The sequence below is a fragment of the Tamandua tetradactyla genome, chromosome 7 (genome assembly GCF_023851605.1).
Source record: "Tamandua tetradactyla isolate mTamTet1 chromosome 7, mTamTet1.pri, whole genome shotgun sequence".
Classification (NCBI taxonomy): domain Eukaryota; kingdom Metazoa; phylum Chordata; class Mammalia; order Pilosa; family Myrmecophagidae; genus Tamandua; species Tamandua tetradactyla.
In genome coordinates, this window is record NC_135333.1 from 39,194,812 (window position 1) to 39,212,320 (window position 17,509).

General features: G+C 50.8%; 1 protein-coding gene across 2 annotated transcripts in view; it reads right to left on the reverse strand.

Moving 5' to 3' along the window:
* Nucleotides 1–8,048, reverse strand: part of PHF21B (PHD finger protein 21B) — a 139,819-nt gene extending 131,771 nt beyond the window's left edge. For both annotated transcript variants that reach the window (XM_077169141.1, XM_077169142.1), the window contains exons 1-2: nt 7,938–8,048; nt 6,933–6,998 (exon numbers count right to left, since the gene is read on the reverse strand). In XM_077169141.1, the coding sequence (XP_077025256.1) occupies nt 6,933–6,998; nt 7,938–7,991 (120 nt within the window). In that variant the 5' untranslated portion in view covers nt 7,992–8,048. The remainder of the gene's footprint in view (nt 1–6,932; nt 6,999–7,937) is intronic.
* Between the last annotated feature and the right edge of the window lie 9,461 nt (nt 8,049–17,509).

Genomic DNA, 17,509 nt, shown 5'->3' on the forward strand with positions numbered 1-17,509 from the left:
GTGCGCAGGGCAGGACTCACTGCCGCTGTTTCGTGCGTCTCTCCATCCAACACTTTGTCGTGTCCATGCACTCTCACCCCCATCATGTGATCTGACCTGTGGGTGACCCAGTGGGTCTTATCACTGACCCTGCTTTACAGCTGGGGGCAAGCAGTTTGGACACAGGGACACACGGAGCCAGGATGTGCACCCCATGGCACTGACTTTGGTTACTGTGCTCTTCAAGCCACAACAGATCACAAGTTATGATGCAGGGGATCAGCTGGAACAAGGAAGATGGCAAAACGGAGGGTGCCTTGAGCTAGGGAGGAGAATCAGAAGTTATGTTCTGGAAGCCCAACTTCTCTGAACTGTCCAGCAGGGAAGAGTCAACTGCCCAGTCTGAACCAAGTCACAAGCCTGTCCTGACAATCAAAAAGTTGTACCTCAAGGGAGGTGACAAAAAGGAACCTGCTCTCAAGTACCTATGCTGCCAACAGCCAAGGCACTGACATGCAGCTAGTCTCCACACTTGGGCCGGCACAGACATTCCCTCCTTTGAGCTGTCCCACAGCCCCAGCAAAGCACATCATCCCACTTACTGCCAGGGTGAATCTGGCAGTTAAACTTCTCCTGCAGATGCCTTATTGGGCCTTGTCAAAGAGTTAACTGGGGGTGCATCTGTCTCCCCAACTGTTTGTTAAAATCTTGCTGGCAGAGACCAAGAGAAAGCATCCCCTAAGTGCAAAGCCTTACAAAATGGGAGGGGTCGTTATCAGGAAAATCAGATCACCTCCCACCAGCCCATAACTGGCAGGAGCGCACTCAAGTGAACTGTTCCCCAATGATGTCAGGACACACCATCACATGAAAACAGCAAGTGTGGGGACAGTATGCTTAGTACTTCCACTCGTGCAAGGAAATGCATGTTTACCCAGGTGATAACTGTGTGTGTCTGCAGAGAACACACCTGATGAACAACTCAAAACCTACACATTTCCAAATTTTTCCCACTGAGCATATGTGGATTTTATAACAAAAGCTTTATAAAAAAGTAGAATTCTTCTTCATATCCAAAAAATGGTAGAGGAATAATCAAAAGAATGTTAATTACCATCTTCTTAGGTGAGATTTTACTTTAGCAGGAGAACGGTAATTACGTTTCTTATTTTAAAAACAGATCTTTTTGATTTAGTAACATAATCCTGGGTAAATTAACTGATTTTAAAGATAGTACATATACCTCACATATATTATTGATATATACCAATACAAACCTGTTATATATTGATACGCACATTATAGGTAATCAATATAAAATAAATATAATCAATAGAAATATAATCAATCAACCCAAATACGCATACAGTATATATCTAATATATAAATGAAAATATATATCTGCAAAAACAGAGATACATATAAATAGAAAACTCATGCACACTTTTTTTTCTTAAGCCAAGTGAGCAGTCACCCACTGAGTTACCTTCTGGGGGCCTCCAGAGGTGCATGCCCCAAGCCTGTGACCATGTTGTAGCCCCCGTGGGGGCTGGTCCAGCAGCCAGAGGAATCCTGCTCCCTTCTCATGCACATTGGACACAGTCCCACCAGCTCTGACAAGAGCCTCCACCTAAGGGGCTCAGAGCCCGGGCCAGTTGGCAAACTCAGGCCTCCTGCACTAAGCCCTCTCCTGCCCCCAGCTTCTAATCCACCCTCGGGCCCCAAGCACACATCTTCCTGACTCACAGCCTAAAGTGCTTGATGATTTCGAATCCCACAGCATCTATCCAGACCCTTCCAGTCAAGCTTTGGCCACTTCCTCACTCTACCCCCAGCTCGCCTGTTCTGCCTTCTCTCTCTTTCGCTTGCTCTCATGGTCTAACTGCCAGAAAACTTACCACCAGCCCTGCTTCCCATATCCAGGTTTTACTCAGGCCGTTTTTCCTCTCAACTAGTGTGGCAACCACTCTCACCCGTCCATAATCCTAGGAATTCTCAAAGTCCCAACTTCTAAGCAACCTCCTCCAGGAAGTTGTCCTGGATTGCCAGGTCCGAAGTGACACTGGTGCTCCCAGTGCGATTTTTATGGCACTTATCAGGACGTTCCTTGAACTGTGGTTAACTACGCCTCAACTTTCACACTCTTTTTGAAGTTTGCAAGAGCAAAGAGCTGGTTTTGTTCATTTCTAGGTCCATTCACTTCAAACCCATGGTTTTAAAAACTACCATTTATTGTAGGCCTGCTTCAGGCTAGCAGGTCCTCTAAGGAAACCTTTGGTAATCCTCACTCCACCCCTGGGGCTGGTTCCATCTTCTACTTACAAAATCACCCACACACTCAACAAACATGCCTTGAGCACTCACTGAGTGCTTCTCTGAGGAAGGTAGGAGGGGCAACAAGCAGACACATGTCCCGTGGTGGACACCAAGTCTTCACTAACATACAAGGACCATGGCAGACACTGCCCAGCACTCTCCTGAAGCAAGAAAATGCTCGTGGGTCTGAGGAGCTGCTGGAAAGAACACAGGTGGCTACCCCATTGGGCATAAGGAGTGAGGGGGAACTACCCTGTGCAGAGGCGCAGCAGGTGGGCAGGTGGGCAGGGGTGGTGCCGGCAGGTGCCGAGGACCTTCGGGCTCCTCCCTAAGAGCCAAAGAAAACCACCAGGAGGTTCCGATCTTGTTTAGGTTTTAAGAGACCAAGTCCAGTGTCTGGAGCAGGCACAGGTGGCTGCAGGTAAATGGCTACTATAACCTTCCAGGTGGAGGGTGGCAGTGGCGTGATGGAGCTGGGAGTGGGCCTCCAGGATGGCTACTGGGATGAGAGTAGCCGAGGCAGCCGCAGCCATGCAAGGGGGTAGAAAGGGGCCGAGCTCCAGGTGGCAGTGGATGAAGCCAGGTCTGTACCTTGCACAGCCTGAATCCCACACTCTTTCCCACCTGGCATGAAATGTGGTGCTTTTAGAAATGGCATTAATTTTTCTGATACTATTTCAAGAATGAGAGCTGGCACTCTGGGTCAGGAAGATTAAATTTACTTCCGTGGGCAAGCACAGGTGCAAAGGAAAGCTTGGGAACTGGAACCTCCTTTGAGGAAAGGGCAGCAAACAATCCTGGGGGGGCGGGGGCGGGCTTCTGGAACAAATCCACTCACAGCTTCACTTGGTGGGGTGGGTGGGGGTGGGAGGGGTGCTTCTAAGGAGGAAACTCTGGTGTACCGCGCGGCCAGGGAATCAGGGTAGACATATGATTCAGTGCCGGGTGAGCGCCATGGACATAACACCTTTCAAGAAGACATATTTTTATTGCTGCACTTGAGGACAACCCCTCAGAATCAGGAGCACATCAAATCGACAGATAAAGCGGTGCAGAAGAACCCAACTTCACCTCCAGGGTCTCATCTGCCCCGCCACCCAGCAGGAGCTGCACCTCACACAGAGGCTTCTCTCACACTACAGTAAGGCTGAACTTGCACAAAGTTTAGGTCTGGAGATGCCCAAGCCACGTGATGTGAAATGTGGTGCTGAGAATACCAAAGAGTTGGGGGAGAAAAACCTCCAGTATTTATGATGGGTTTGTTATTTACATGGAAGTGTTTGTAGGTTGACAATTTAGGTAAAAATGTTACTGCCTCTTTGCATGTGCTGTGAATTCACAGTGTAAAACCACTGGGGCAGCACATGGAGTCTTTGCACATCTTATCTTGTTAAAGAGTGACTCTGTCCTCCAGGGAACCAGCAGGTCGCGCCAGGCAACTGGGGGGCCACACCCCAGGCCGCGGCTTGGCCTTTCCTGCTGGGCCACAACTTGGCACTGACCAACCACCACCTCCACACACTGCAGCTTGTTTGCTTTTAAAGAAAAATAATATCTGAACTCTGTTTCCAACTAGCAAGTTGAAAACTAGGCTGGAAGCTAGTTTCCTGTTTATTCTGGAGTCCACCAATGGTGGAGGAAAAACTGGACAATTATACAGAATTTGCCTTACCAAGGACCTACCTACTTATATGACTCTTTGTAAAACAATCTTTACATATATATTCTAATTTCTAAAAGTAACCTACAAAATTTCCAGAGCTAAGGATATAAGTGGAAAATTGACCGCTGGGCCCTGAAACATATCAGCCAATGCAATCATATTTCTAACTGACAGGGATAATGGGATCCTCTGTTATTTTACTATCTACTTCATTGCGGGCATGTGTACTTTTAATTGAAAGTTAACCTTTATAGCTGATAATTCAAGTGGGGGCAGCACAGAAACACATCGCCAAGGTAGAGCAGGCAAACTTATAAAAAAAACCCACCTTTAAATTTAGACAAACAAACAAATTCATTGAAATATTCGCTCCTTCATCACCTTTCCCACACTCCCAGCTCCTTCTGTGCAGAGTCTGGGGGCACCTGGCAGAGCACGGAGGCTCCTCCTGGAGGCCCTGGGTTCATGGCCCAGAGCTTGCTCATGGATTGAAGCCCAGCTGCCAATCACCACCAAACTCTCCCAAGGAGAGAAAGAGAGACTAATCAATGTTAAATCTACCCAACTCATTGCATAGGTGACCTCTGAGAGATTTCAACCTGGGGCTTGGGAGAGGGAAGGAGGCAGCTTTATTAGCAGGCTGGGCACTCAGCCTCCTCCCCTCCCCCCCTTTACGAGTCCTTGTTACATAAAATGCCACAAAGGGAGAAGGAAAACAACACACTTGCAGTTACAAAAATGAGTTCCCATCCAGGCCAACCCCTGGCTGCTTAACGGATGTTATTTTTAGTCATTTAAAAGAAAAACATTTTTAAAAGGGTAGAGAACAAAAGTTTTCCTTGTTTGCTTTCCTTCTTTCTTTTCTAAGCACACACTCAACACATGCAAAATGATGGAGGTGGGTCGCAAGCATCCTTCCTTGGAGTTCAGCTTTAAAGGCAAGGTCTCATAGAGTAGAGCAGCCCCTTCCCTAAGCTGCCCACATCGTTGAGAGTATTTTCAAGTGTTTCTCCTGGCAGTATCTAAATTCCGGAATGACAGATAATAAATAGCTATTCATTTACTATCATCATAAAAATTTAAACAGCCTTGAAACAGTTGCTACAATACAGAAGAAATGATCAAACCCAAGCTCCGAATAGTAAAACTACTGCCATGTGGGGGATACATAAAGAGCATTGTTGCAATAAAACCTGGATTATTGGATTTTTTTTTTTCTCTTTTAAACCTTCCACTCTAAGCAAAAGAGAGTCAACAACTTGCGGTTGCAGCCGGTGAAAAAAGGGCTTAGCAACCCTCAGCTATCACGTTGAGCCAGATTTGGTACTGGATTTTTTTTTTTTTTTAAGAAAAAGTCTCTGATTCGATTCTGCACAGTGATTAAACATCTTTGTGCTCCGCGGAGAAGGGTCTTCCAGCCCCTCCCCCTCCAAAAATGGCATCAAAGCAATCAAAATGGTAATGCAGGGCCTGTGGTTCCCTCCCCCCCGCACGAACTCCCCGACTTCGCCGGGCCCCCCTCCGCCGGGAATGGAAGCTTCCACTCCCCGGACGGGGGCGCAGGCCCGGCGGGCGCGCGCAGCTGGGAAGGGGGCTCCGTCGACCCAGGCAGAAAGGGGTTAACGCCTTCGTCCCAACCCCTCCCGCGCAGCCGTGCGCCCCAACCAGGCGCGGACCCCAGGGAACAGCCGTATTTCTTTCCACACCCCCCTCGGTGCCCCCTCCTCTCCCGCAAGCCCCCTCCCACCACTTTTCAACTTTAAAGACTCGAAATGAGCACCAGGCCTCCGAGTTCTCTGGCGCCCCCTCACCCCCAACCTGGTCTAGGCCCTGCTCCCCGAAAAATGCTCCAGGGAGGGAGCGTCAGAGGGGCCGCCCGGGCCGAGTGGGGCGGAGGGGGGAGAAGGGGGCGGGGAGCTGGGGGCGGGGCGGGAGCTGTCCAAGTTTGGTGCTGACGGCGGTGGCCGGCATTCCGAAGGAAGCTCGATCGATGACGGGGGAACGCTGGGGAGGGAAAAGGAGGGGGAGGGGCAGAGGGGAGAGGGACCCCTGCCACCTAGACCTCCGGGGCGGCGCGGGGAGGGGGCGGTGGGCGTGGCCAGAGGAAACGGAGTGGGAGGGCGAGGGGCAGGGGCAAGCGGCCGGGGCGTGCTGAGGCGACGGCATCTGTTCAAGGTGCTGAAATCCCGCGCGCCGAGCTCAGCACAACTAAGTCACAATGGACAACTTTTCCTCCCCGGAGGGAGCCAGGAGGGGGCGGAGGCCGTGCTCCCCACCCCGTCCCCTCCCCCCCCGCCATGAGGAGCCGCTCGGGAGTTCCAATGGACACCCAGTGCCCTCAGCCCAAAGTTGGGGCAGACTTGGGGTATCTTGGGGGCGCCGTTCTTTTGTTTCCCGGGAGCTGGCGCCAGGTTTCAAGAATAAAAAGTGAAGCTGGAGAAGTGCAGGGGCGCGAGGGGCTCCGAGGGGCTCCGAGGAACGATTCTTTTCTAATAAGGTTTGTGGAAGAGCACAGAAATCGCTTCCAAGCAGTTGGGTGCCCAGGCCCGAAATGATGCTCTCCCCCCATCTCCCCCCCGCCCCCCCCCCACAGGTCCCCAACATGAAGCGGGGGACGCTAAGCCGGTAGAAATGTCCATACTCCCAAAACATGTCCACCAACTCAAAATGGACGCCAGTCTGCTCGCCGCCTTTTAAGTGCAGCTTCTCTCTTTTGGCCACTGCTGGTGTCTCGCTCTACCCCCTCTGCCTCCAAGAAACCGGCTCTTTCTTTTCAGAAAAGGGGGGTGGCGGTGGTTGGAACGGGTAACTTTGAGGATTGAAAACAGACCCCTTTGGGGAGACTGAGCGTGAAGCGCCGAGGCCGGCACTTTTTAAGGTGCTGCCAAAGTGCCCGTCGACCCCTCCCCAATCTCACCGCCCCCACCAAGGCAGGCGGGCGGGCAGAGGGGGGCGCAGCCTTCTCCTATCTTACTTGTTTGTCGCTAAGCGTTGCGATCCGCGGCTGCCTCTCGTGGAGCTGCTTCTTGAGGTCGCCGTTCTGCGGAAACACGGAGGAGCGGACTCAGGCCGGCTCCCCCCAGGGGTCGAGTGTCCCCGGCGCGCCCCCACCTCCCACCAGGGTGCCCAAGCCCTCAACCCCGTAGCCCCACCGAGGCCCGGCCGGCCGCCGTGCGCCCCGCGCCAAGTTTCCCAGCCACAGCCCGCCGAGCGGCGGCCGTCGGTCCGGGGGCCGCTTACCTGTGGCTGCCGCCGCATCGGGGCCGCTCCGCGGGCGGGCGGGCGGGGGCCAGGCCACCCGCAGCGGCGCCCGGAGCGGTCCAAGTTGGGAGGCCGGGGTGAGTGTGCGAGTGAGTGTAAGTGTGAGTGTGTGCCGGGGGAGGGGGGAGGAACAAAGAGCCAAGTAAACACGGCGAGTCCGTGTCTAGCAAAGCTCATAAATATTCAAGTCTCGTCCTAATCTCTCCAGCACACACACGCGCGCACGCCGCAAGACTGCTGGAGCTCCAGCCGCCGCGCTGCTGCTCTGGGGAGCAACAATCGGCCAAACTACTTTTGCAAACTGTGCAGGATTGCACGGCGGGGTGGGGAGTGGGGGGCGGGGGTGCCGGGAGGGGGATCGTGTACACTCCCCCAACCACGGGAGAAGGCTCAGAGGAGCCCCCTCCCGGCACCCCCAGTCAGGCCGACCCTGTGTCAAGAAAGAGAAAGCCCCCGGCTCGGGTCCCACGCGCCCCAGTACCCCCCAAACTGCGCAGAATTGTACGGGGGGGGGGGGAGGGCAGGAAGAGGGGAGCCCGGGAGACAAACTCCCCTCACGCGGGGCAGGCTCACGAAGGGGCTCCCTCCGCACACCACAACCACGCAGACCAGCGACGAGAAAAAGCTGACGCCAGACTCGTGTCCCAAGGGCGCTTCCCCCCTAAGGACCCCCCTTCAGCCATACCCCAATCCCGGCCCCCAGGCCCCGGCCGCCTACCTGGTGGCGCGCGAATTCCACCGCGAGCGCCTCGGGCCGACTCTGCAGCTCCATCCCGGCAACTTGGGTAGCACTTTGCGCCCACTTTGCCCCCGGCTCCCGGGAAGTTGTGAGCTCCGCGGGGGCGGGGAGCGGGCGGGGGCGGACCCGGCCTCCCGGGAGGGGGGACGCGAGCCCCCTCCCCCACGGCCACCAGGGAGGGGGCGAGCCGGCGAGGGGGAAGCAAGGCAGCCGGGCGCCGAGCCCGCGGCCGCCTCAACTCCTCAGGCTGCCCGGCAAGTTGTGCCGGGTCCCCCGGCTGCCGGCGCGGCCCCGCGCATGGCCCCCCAGTGCCCGGAGCCCCGCGCCGCCCCGCCGCGCGCGCTCTCCCCCACGCCGCCCCGCTAGCGCCCGCCGCCCGCCGGCAGGGACTATATTTCCTCCGGCGCGCGCGCCTGTATCTCCCTGGGCCTCGGCAAAGTTGTGCCACGGCACGATGCTAATTCGGCAGTGCCCGGATGGAGCGGGCCGGAGCCGAGGGGGCGGGGCCGGGGCCCACCGCCCGCCCCGCCCCCGCCCCGCCCGCGCCTGCGCACTGCAGGTCCGCCGCGTCCGGGCGCCCCGAGCGGAGAACAAAAGTGGCGGCGGAGCGGGCCGCAAAGTCGCCGACCCGCGGCTCGGGGCGGCCCACCCAGGATCCGCTGGGCCGAGGTCTTGCAGAATGGGGCGCCCGCCAGGTCTTCCTCCTCACCGGCTCCTCCGGTTGGATCCGTGTAACACCGGGCGCCTCCCTTCCCACCCCCCGTTCACGCCTGGTGAATAAATAGTACTTTTTTCCGATGGAAGGGAAAATGCCCATTTTCCATTTCTTCCCTCGCTCTCTCTGTGCCTTCCTTCCCCTTCTCGTTTTACCTCGTTCGGCTCTTTTCCGGCCGCCGTCTCCCTCTCTTACTTTATTTACCTCATCCTCCACCCGCCCCTGCTGCTCTACACCAGCTCTGCGGCTGGGGAGATTGAATTAGTCATGTCGCCAGATTCCCCCGCCGCCTGATGGCCACCGTGTTGTTTAAACAGTATGAAAATTGATCTCTTGACTGTTCCTTTAATGATTTTTTTTTTTACACTCACAATTAAACTCTCGACAGATGTCACTGGACTTTTTAAGACTGTTGTTAAAAATCGTAAACACGCGAGGTCAATGTGACATAAAGCAATTAGAAGCGCAGCTTGCCGAGATCGCATTTCAAAACTCCCAGCTCCGAGCCAGGAGGTCAGCATTCCATCGCCCGTGCCATCTTCATCAATTAACGAAGGGGATTTGGGGGCTCTCCTACCTGTCGATATATATGAAAGACGCTGGAGAGAAATGGCACAATCATATTTCAGAGACAGTTTTCAAGCTGATAATATTTTTCTTCTTTTTTCGGGGGGAGGGTGGGGAGGGTGTACAATGTCAGGAAATCGAACCGGGGTCTCCAGCATGAAAGGTGAGCATTCTACCACTGAACACCCGTGCATCCCTCAAGGTGATAAATTGCAGTATTTCTCCACCACCCAAAGCATTCCCAGACACGCATAACCAACAAATGCCCCTTTACTCGAATACCAACTCCTCCTGCATGTTTTCTACAGTCAGCAGAAGTGATTGGAATGCCTTCCTCCCCTCCCCCACCCCCGGTGGGGTCCCCAATGTTATTATGTTTCTGTTCGAGCATTTGCCACCAGAGACTTGTGTGCTTGCCCGCAGGTCACTCAAAACACTTGCAGCCCCCGTCCTGCACCCCCAAACGCTGTAGGAATTGGGGCTTTGTTGTCCTATGCAAAACTAGCACGTGTTAAGTTGGCCCCAAACTGGGAGAAGCGGACTGTGTGAAATGAAAAGCAAATGGGCGCCACTGTGTGTGCCCCAGGAGGGGCTACTGCCACCTGGTCCTGGTGCTGGACTGGAGACCAGCCTGGTAAAGTGGAGCATCCCAGACCAGCATCTAGGCAGCCAGAGAGAGAGAGAGAGAGAGAGAGAAAGAGACAGAGAGAGACAAACAAACAGAGAGAGGATTCCTGCTGTAAGCTCTGTAAATGTCACTAGGTTTTGGTAAAAATTCAGAGTAATTTCGCCTCGGCCGTCTATGGTAATTAAATCAACAGAGAGGCACTCATGAAGTCTCTGCCTCCTGAGGGTGGTAGCTCCTAATGTGGAAAATTTAAAGTGGTGTTTGCTGGTCTGTGTTAATTAAACTCTGTTGCCCTAATGATCATCTGCACCTCCGGGTTTGTTCCTAGTTACCTTCTTCCAGAGGGGACACGAAGGCCAAGGCCTGGGAGGCTGTCTGACCATGGGGTGATGGGAGCATGTGAGGAAACAATGCATCTCCTGCTTGCACTCTGCACTCTGGAACCCCCACCCTTTTCCCTCCTGGAATGCCTTTTCCCTCCTAACCCACCTTTCCAAGATCCTGCTCTTCCTCCAAGAGTCACTTCTAATGCCACCTTTTCTTTGAAACTTCTCCTGTTTTGCACAAGTAAATTCTTGGCTTGTCCCTCTGGAGGTCGCCACACAGACCTCACGTTCACTTTGTGTACTCTACATGGGGTCACTCTGTGTCATCATAAAGGTAATCGTTTCTTTTCCACTGGAATGTGAACCAACTCCACGGCTGGCCTGTGGGAAAAGCCCAGTGGGTGTGTAGGAGGGAGTAAGTGCTTCATGTATGGATAAGAGGGAGGGGATGAACCAAGCAACTAATGAATGAATGCTAACGGAGAGATAAAGTCCATCTCTGAAAAGGTGGGCCACAGGTCATGGCCACAGAAATGAGCAGTGACTACAGTTAATTCTAGCATCCAAGTTTCCCCTCGCTTGCGTTGAAGTCAGGTAACAGGTACGTGACCTTAGGTAAGTTACTCAGCATCTCCCAGCCTCTGTTTCTTCAGATATGAAATGGGAATATATGGGGGTTGTGGGGTCAGGGGCAGTGCAAGTGTGGTTCAGTGGTAGAATTCTTGCCTGCCATGCAGAAGACCCGGGTTCGATTCCTGGTCCGTGCACTTCCCAGAAAACAAACAAAAATTTCAACAAATGGTGCTGCAATAATGGGATACTCACATGGAGAAAGAATGACCCCCCGCTGTACAGCATAAAAAAAAAAAAAGGGAATGTATGGAGCCAACCCAGCCCCTCCCACCCCAGGGCTGCTTGCTCAGTGGGGAGTCACCCACAGCCCCTGGCTGGCTGAGCCTGCCCCACGAGGGACCCCCTCCACATAGCCTCTAGCCTGTGCCTGCCACGGTGGCAGCTGCAGTGGCTCCAGCTCCCAGGTCCCATCCTAGGCCCTGGGGGGACACCGGCTGCTCCCTCCCTCTGGCTTCTGAATGAAGCGTTGCTGTAGGACAGAGATCTGGCTTCCCCAGTGGGTGGCTGTCCAAGGGATTGGATAACACAAATCGGAAACCCAGGCAGTTAGTTCTTCATGGAATGACCTTGAACCGACCAAAGACGGGGTTCAGGAGGGAGCCAGCAAATCAATCTCTCTCCTTCCCTTGGGGGTGGAGCTCTCTGAGGATGGTGGTCCCTGGCAGGCTACTGGAAGACATGCCATGTAGCCGGGCACACACTTCTATGTCAGTGTGATGTTGTAAGCAGTCCATTTGATATTGCATTCGTTCATTTTGCTTTCCTTCTCTGCCTCGCATCCCTTTCCCTCTTACCCTGGCTGCCCTGGGATTAACATCAAAATAGAGTGTAAGCTTTATTTTGCTTCTGTTTTCTAGGAACACTTGCCTAACATGGAAAACGGTGTGGTGGTTGAGAGCTGTATGTATCCTAGAAAAACATGTTCTTAAACTCAATCTGTTTCTGTGGGTGTGAACCCATTGTAAGGAGGACCTCTTGATGAGGCCTCTTCAGTGAAGATGTGGCCCAGGATGGGTTTTAAGCAGAATGAAACTCAGACAGATAAAGAGAAAGCCAGAGGAATCAAGAAGCTGTAGGTCAACAGAACCCAGAAGAGAAGGGAGAGGCCAGGAGAGGCCGCCATGTTCATCCACATGACAGAGGAGCCCAGGGCCAAGGATGGCCGGCAGCCAGCCTGGAGCAGTCATCTTCGGAAGAAAGCATTGCTTTGATGACACCTCAGTTTGGACTTTCCCTAGGCTCAAAACCATGAGTAAGTAAATTTTCTATGTTTAAGCAAAACCGTCATATAGTATTTGCTTGAGCAGCCCAGGAAAATAAAACAAATGGCTGTCGCCATTATGCCATAGGGTGTGAGGATTAACTAGAGCACGTCTATGAAAACCCTTAGTACACTTAAAAGAGGAAATTTTAGGTTATATTTATGTTACTAGAATAAAAATTTAAAAAATATAGGACTGAGAAGGGACAAGAGTTAAGGGGAGGTTTGGGTTTTCTATTTGGTGAGGGTATATTTATTGGTTATTTTTCTCTTGGGAGCAATGGAAATTGTCTAAAATTGAGAGTGTTGGTGGACTATTGACTTTGGACAACATACATGATGCCCAATGGATGGAGGTGGCTGAAGGATACACTGACTGAGAAGTAGAATGGCAAACTATGATATATGCATATGATCAAATATTGTGCTACTACAGAAGGGAACAAAGTCATGAGGCATGCAACACTATGAATGAACCTGTGGGACATTATATGTTGCAAAATAACCCAGAAATAAAAGAGTGAAAAATGTATGGTCTCATTTCGAAAATACTGATAAGAAAATTGGGGCCTAGATTGTAAGCTCTTCTGGCAGTCAAATTTAGTCAAGAATGATGTAATTTCTAGATTTTGAGGGCCTGTGCCATATATGTGTAACCTGGTATTTCCCTGGAACTTTGGGTACTTGTGTGACACCAAAGACTCAGAGTAGGAGTTCTGCAGTTCTGAAGGTCAGCATTGTCACACGCAACAACAGTTAAAGAAATTGAAAAAGAGATCAGGTTTCGAATAGAGATAAAAAATGAGGTCAATCAAGTTGGGACTAAGGTAAATCAGAACACAGGGTATGCCAGTTTGAAAGTATTATGTACCCCAGAAAAGCCATGTTTTAATCCTGATCCAGTCTTGTGGGAGTAGCTATTTCTTTTCATCCTGACTCAATACTATAGGTTGGAATCTTTTGATTAGATTAACTAATCTAATTAGATGAAGATGTTATGCACCCAATTGTGGGTGTGACCTTTTGATTAGATGGAAAAATGTGACTCCACCCATTCCAAGTGGGTCTTGATTAGTTTACTGGAATCCTTTAAAAGAGGAAACATTTTGAAGAGAGAAGGAAAAATAAAACAAAAACTCAGAGCTGACAGAGAGAGCAAATGTAGACACTTGGAGAACAGTTGCTTCAGAGAACAGAGACACAGATGTTTGGAGATGCTTGGAGCCCAGCAGACATTGCCATGTACCTTCCCATGAGATTTTGAGCAAGGCAGAACCTGGAGAGAGCCAAGGGAAGCCAAGAGATGAAAACCAGCCCTGGAAAAGCAAAAGTGAGGAACCCTCACAGCAAGGCACCAACAGATGCCAGCCGTGTGACTTACCCAGCTGACAGAGATGTTCCAGACCCATCGGCCTTTCTTGAGTGAAGGTAACCTCTTGTTGGTGCCTTAGTTTGGACAATTTTATAGGCTTAGAACTGTAAATTTGTAATATTAAATTAAAATTCCCCTTTTTAAAGGCCGTTCCAGTTCTGGCATATGGCATTCCAGCAGCTTGCAATCTAATACATAGGGGTAAGGAAGACATGGTCTGTATTTCAGAACTTCACCTATCTATGAGACCAAAGGAAGAGAGATTTCTTTTGTCCAGAGCCTAAATTTTCTGTAGCACATAATCTAACTCAGCCTGTCTAGATAGATCATTTAAACAACTCAAACACAGGAAGCCCAAAATGGGCATGAGGGCTTGTCATTCTGTATAGGTTAACATAATGCCCAAATGCTTCCCAGAGTATATTGAGCAGATCATTAAAAAGTATTGGCAAAGTCCTTTGAGGGATGGGAGAAAAAATATGGAACTATTAAGCTTTATCACCGGGGAAACCCCTGATACTGTTTCAAAAATTAGGGACTCCCAAGTCAATAGGCCAAGCCCTTGATCTTGAGGCTTGTTCTTATGAAGTTTATTTATGTAGCAGAAAAGTGAAGCCTACCTATAGTTATGTCTAAGAGTTACTTCCAGAGGACCTCTTGTGTTGCTCAGATGTTGCCTTTCTAAATCCAACTCTGCGATTGAAATCATTACCCTCCCCCCTACATGGGACATGACATCCAGGGGTGAAAGTCTCCCTGCCAACTTGGGAGATGACTCCCAGGGATGAGCCTGGCCCTGACACCTTGGGATTCACAATGCCTTCCTAATCAAAAGGGGGAAGAGAATTGTAGCAAATAAGGTATCAGTGGCTGAGAGTTCAAATAGAGTCAAGAAACTACCCTGGAGTCTACTCTTATACAAGCTTCAGCTAGATATTGCTACTTATCATGGTTTGCCAAACCCCAACTAAAACCATTCTTATTATTCCTGAAGTACACCTAGGGCATTATCTGAGATTCTACAAAGATTCCATGCACTAGGATTACTTTTCAGAAACTTATAACCACCAGATGGTTTCCTAGGCCAGAAAAGTCCTGAAACCCGGAGGACCAAGCCTATCCAGAACATCAACCAGTTCCATCCCCCATCCCAAATTATCGACAACCCTTTCGTACATGAAAAGTTGGAAAAGGCATAGACCAAATTCTCCTGAAGTTTGGGAAAAAGATCAAAGGTGATGGTGGAGTTATACAGAGAAAATAGGGTTTAATAAATGAGTATGACTGCTGAATCATTATATTGATATTTCTTTTAGTCTCCAGTGTCTTGGAGCAACTAGAATTAACCTAAAATGTGGAATGTAACCCATACCAAACTCTGAAGTCTATTCTACAAGTAATTGTTGCAGTGTGCTTTGAAATTTATTGCTTCTTTGTATATATGTTATTTTTCACAATAAAAAAACATAGGACTGTACAACATGAGCAGTGAACGCTAATGCAAATCAAGGACTACAGTTAAAAGTACAATTACAATTATATCCTTTCACCATTTATAACAAAATTACCACATTGACCATGTTAATAATAGGGGGAATACAGGAACTCTGTATTTTCTACATGACATTTCTGTAAACCTATAAGTTATCTAATTTAAAAAAAGCTTAAGAAAACTAAGCTAGTCTTTAGTTTCTCCCCTACATGAAAGGTTCATATAAAAGGCCAAGGTAGATCTTGAAAAAGAATTTCAAAAGCAACTCATGAGCATTTAATGTGCACCTATGATGTACAAGGCCCCATGCTAGGTGGCATGAGGCACACAGAGTTCGATTAGATGGGCCTGGACCTCAGAAGACCATGGTGTAGCAAGGGCTCAGGCCCAGGTGACAGGGACAGAAGGTATCCTAATTCACGGGCCTCTCACAAGGGTGTGAGAAGGGAAACAGAAGGGAAGGAATATTGCTGAGAGGGGCTCCTCAAGAAGGAATTCGAGCAGCTTTGAAAACATAGTGAAACATTTGTTCTGAGCTTCATTGTTTGCAAAGCATACTCCATATCCTCTATCTTATTGACCCTCACCAGAGTTCTGGGAAGCAGGTCTGGTACTCCCACTTTACAGGTTGGAGAACAGATCTTGGGACGTTCGGTTGCTCACAGGCTCTTTTGGCTGAAGGTAGACACACAGGCTGAGGTCGAAGACAACGGACCTGACATTTAGACTCTTCCACCTTGGCACTGAGGGATCTCGGGCAGGTTGGCTGAAGGATGGGTTGGTTTCTGCATTGGTTCCAGTGGCTGCTGTAACAAAGGACCACAAACTTGGTGGTGTAAAACAACATAAATTTATTCTGTCACAGTTCTGGAGGCCACAAGTGGGACCTGGGGGAGAATATCTCATGCCCCTCTCTTGGCTTCTGGTGATGGCCATTCATTTTGGCATTCCTTCACTTGAAACTCTTCACTCCAGTCTCTGCCTCCATCCTCACATGGCATTCTTCTTCTGTGTCTCCAAGTCTCCCTCTCCTTATTAGGACACCAGTCATTGGATTTAGGGCTCATCCTCATGCAGTATGATCTCATCTTAACTTGATATGTCTGTAAAGACCCTATTTCCAAATAAAGGCACATTCATAGGTTCCGGGTAGACATGAATTCTGGGGGTCACCAGTCAGCCCAGTACAGTGTCCATAGATAGAGACGGGGAAGGATAAGTCATAAGTCAAGGTCCTCTGCAGCAGGAACCTCAAGGGACCTGCAGTGGGTCACTGGCTGGAGAGAAGTGGGGAAGGAAATGGGGTGAAGCCAGACCCTAGGGCCTAGGATTCCAGGCTGTCGGTTGAAATGTGTTTTGGAGCAGGAGGGACCTACTCAAGTTTTCCACAGAGCTGTGGAAGACATGGTCAGAACCCTGCTCTGAGAAGACGGAGGGTGATGGGGTGAAGGGCACAGGGAAAACCAAAGAGGTTTGTATGGTAGCCAGGAGGTGGGAGAGGAGACCAGGAGGCAGGCACAGATCCCTGCAGACGCTGTGGCCCAAGCCCCGAGGCTCAGATGTCTGAGCCACTCCTTTCTTGGGGTTCCAATTCAACTTTCCTTGAGTAGGGCTGTCGTGGATGCCATTTATTGGGAGGTGCCCTCTGCAGGTGCTGTTGAGGGCATCCTTCATTTTACTTGCTCTTATGGGGTAAATACAATTATCCTCCCCCTACAGATGAGAGAACTGAGGCTCAGGGGTTCAGAAACTTTCCCAAACTGCAAACTATGGATGGAGTGACCACACATGTCAGGGGCCCAAGACATACCCCTTTTGCTCTCCAAGATGCCCCAGTTTGGATGATGGATTATATGGTCATCCCAGCTGTAGGTAGAAATCCCCTCCAGTCTTCTGGACTCCAGACTCTACCATCTTCCCAGTACTCCTCTTTGTCTTACCCGGCACAGTGTCACTCAGTTTGTGGCAGTAGCCTGAGGTGCTGGGGGTGGAGGGCATTGTCTGGGGCCTGGGACCCTGGTGCAGGGGACTCAGGTCCCAGCCTGGTAGAGCCACAGAGCTGACCACAGCATCACAGCCTGGTCCCTCTTCTTCCTGCAAAGTGGGGAGCCAGGCCCGGCCAGCCAGCTCAGCAGCCGTGCGGTGCATTTGGGAGACTTTGATCAGGCCCTGACAGGCCCAGACCTGGGATCTCAGCTGCCTCTGCACATCCTCTTGGATGCTCCCATCTGAGCTCCCCACCCCTACCCAGGACTCCCCATGTTTTGGTTTCTGGGGTCACCCCTCATCTCTCAGGCCCCATATCACATACACACTGAGCCCCACCTACCTGAATTCATCATCCAGGAGTCCCCTTCTCTGGTGCCACCTCTCAGCTCAGCAGCTCTACCCCATCCTGCCATCTCCATCACCTCTGAACCTAAATGACATCTTTCCACTTCACCCTGGTGGCCTCCCCTTCTAGTTGGGTGTTCATCCTGGTGTTTTTATGAGTTTAGAGTAAAAAAGCCTTTTGGGGGGCAGTTTTCTATTCCCAAATACACTTTCTTACCTCCCC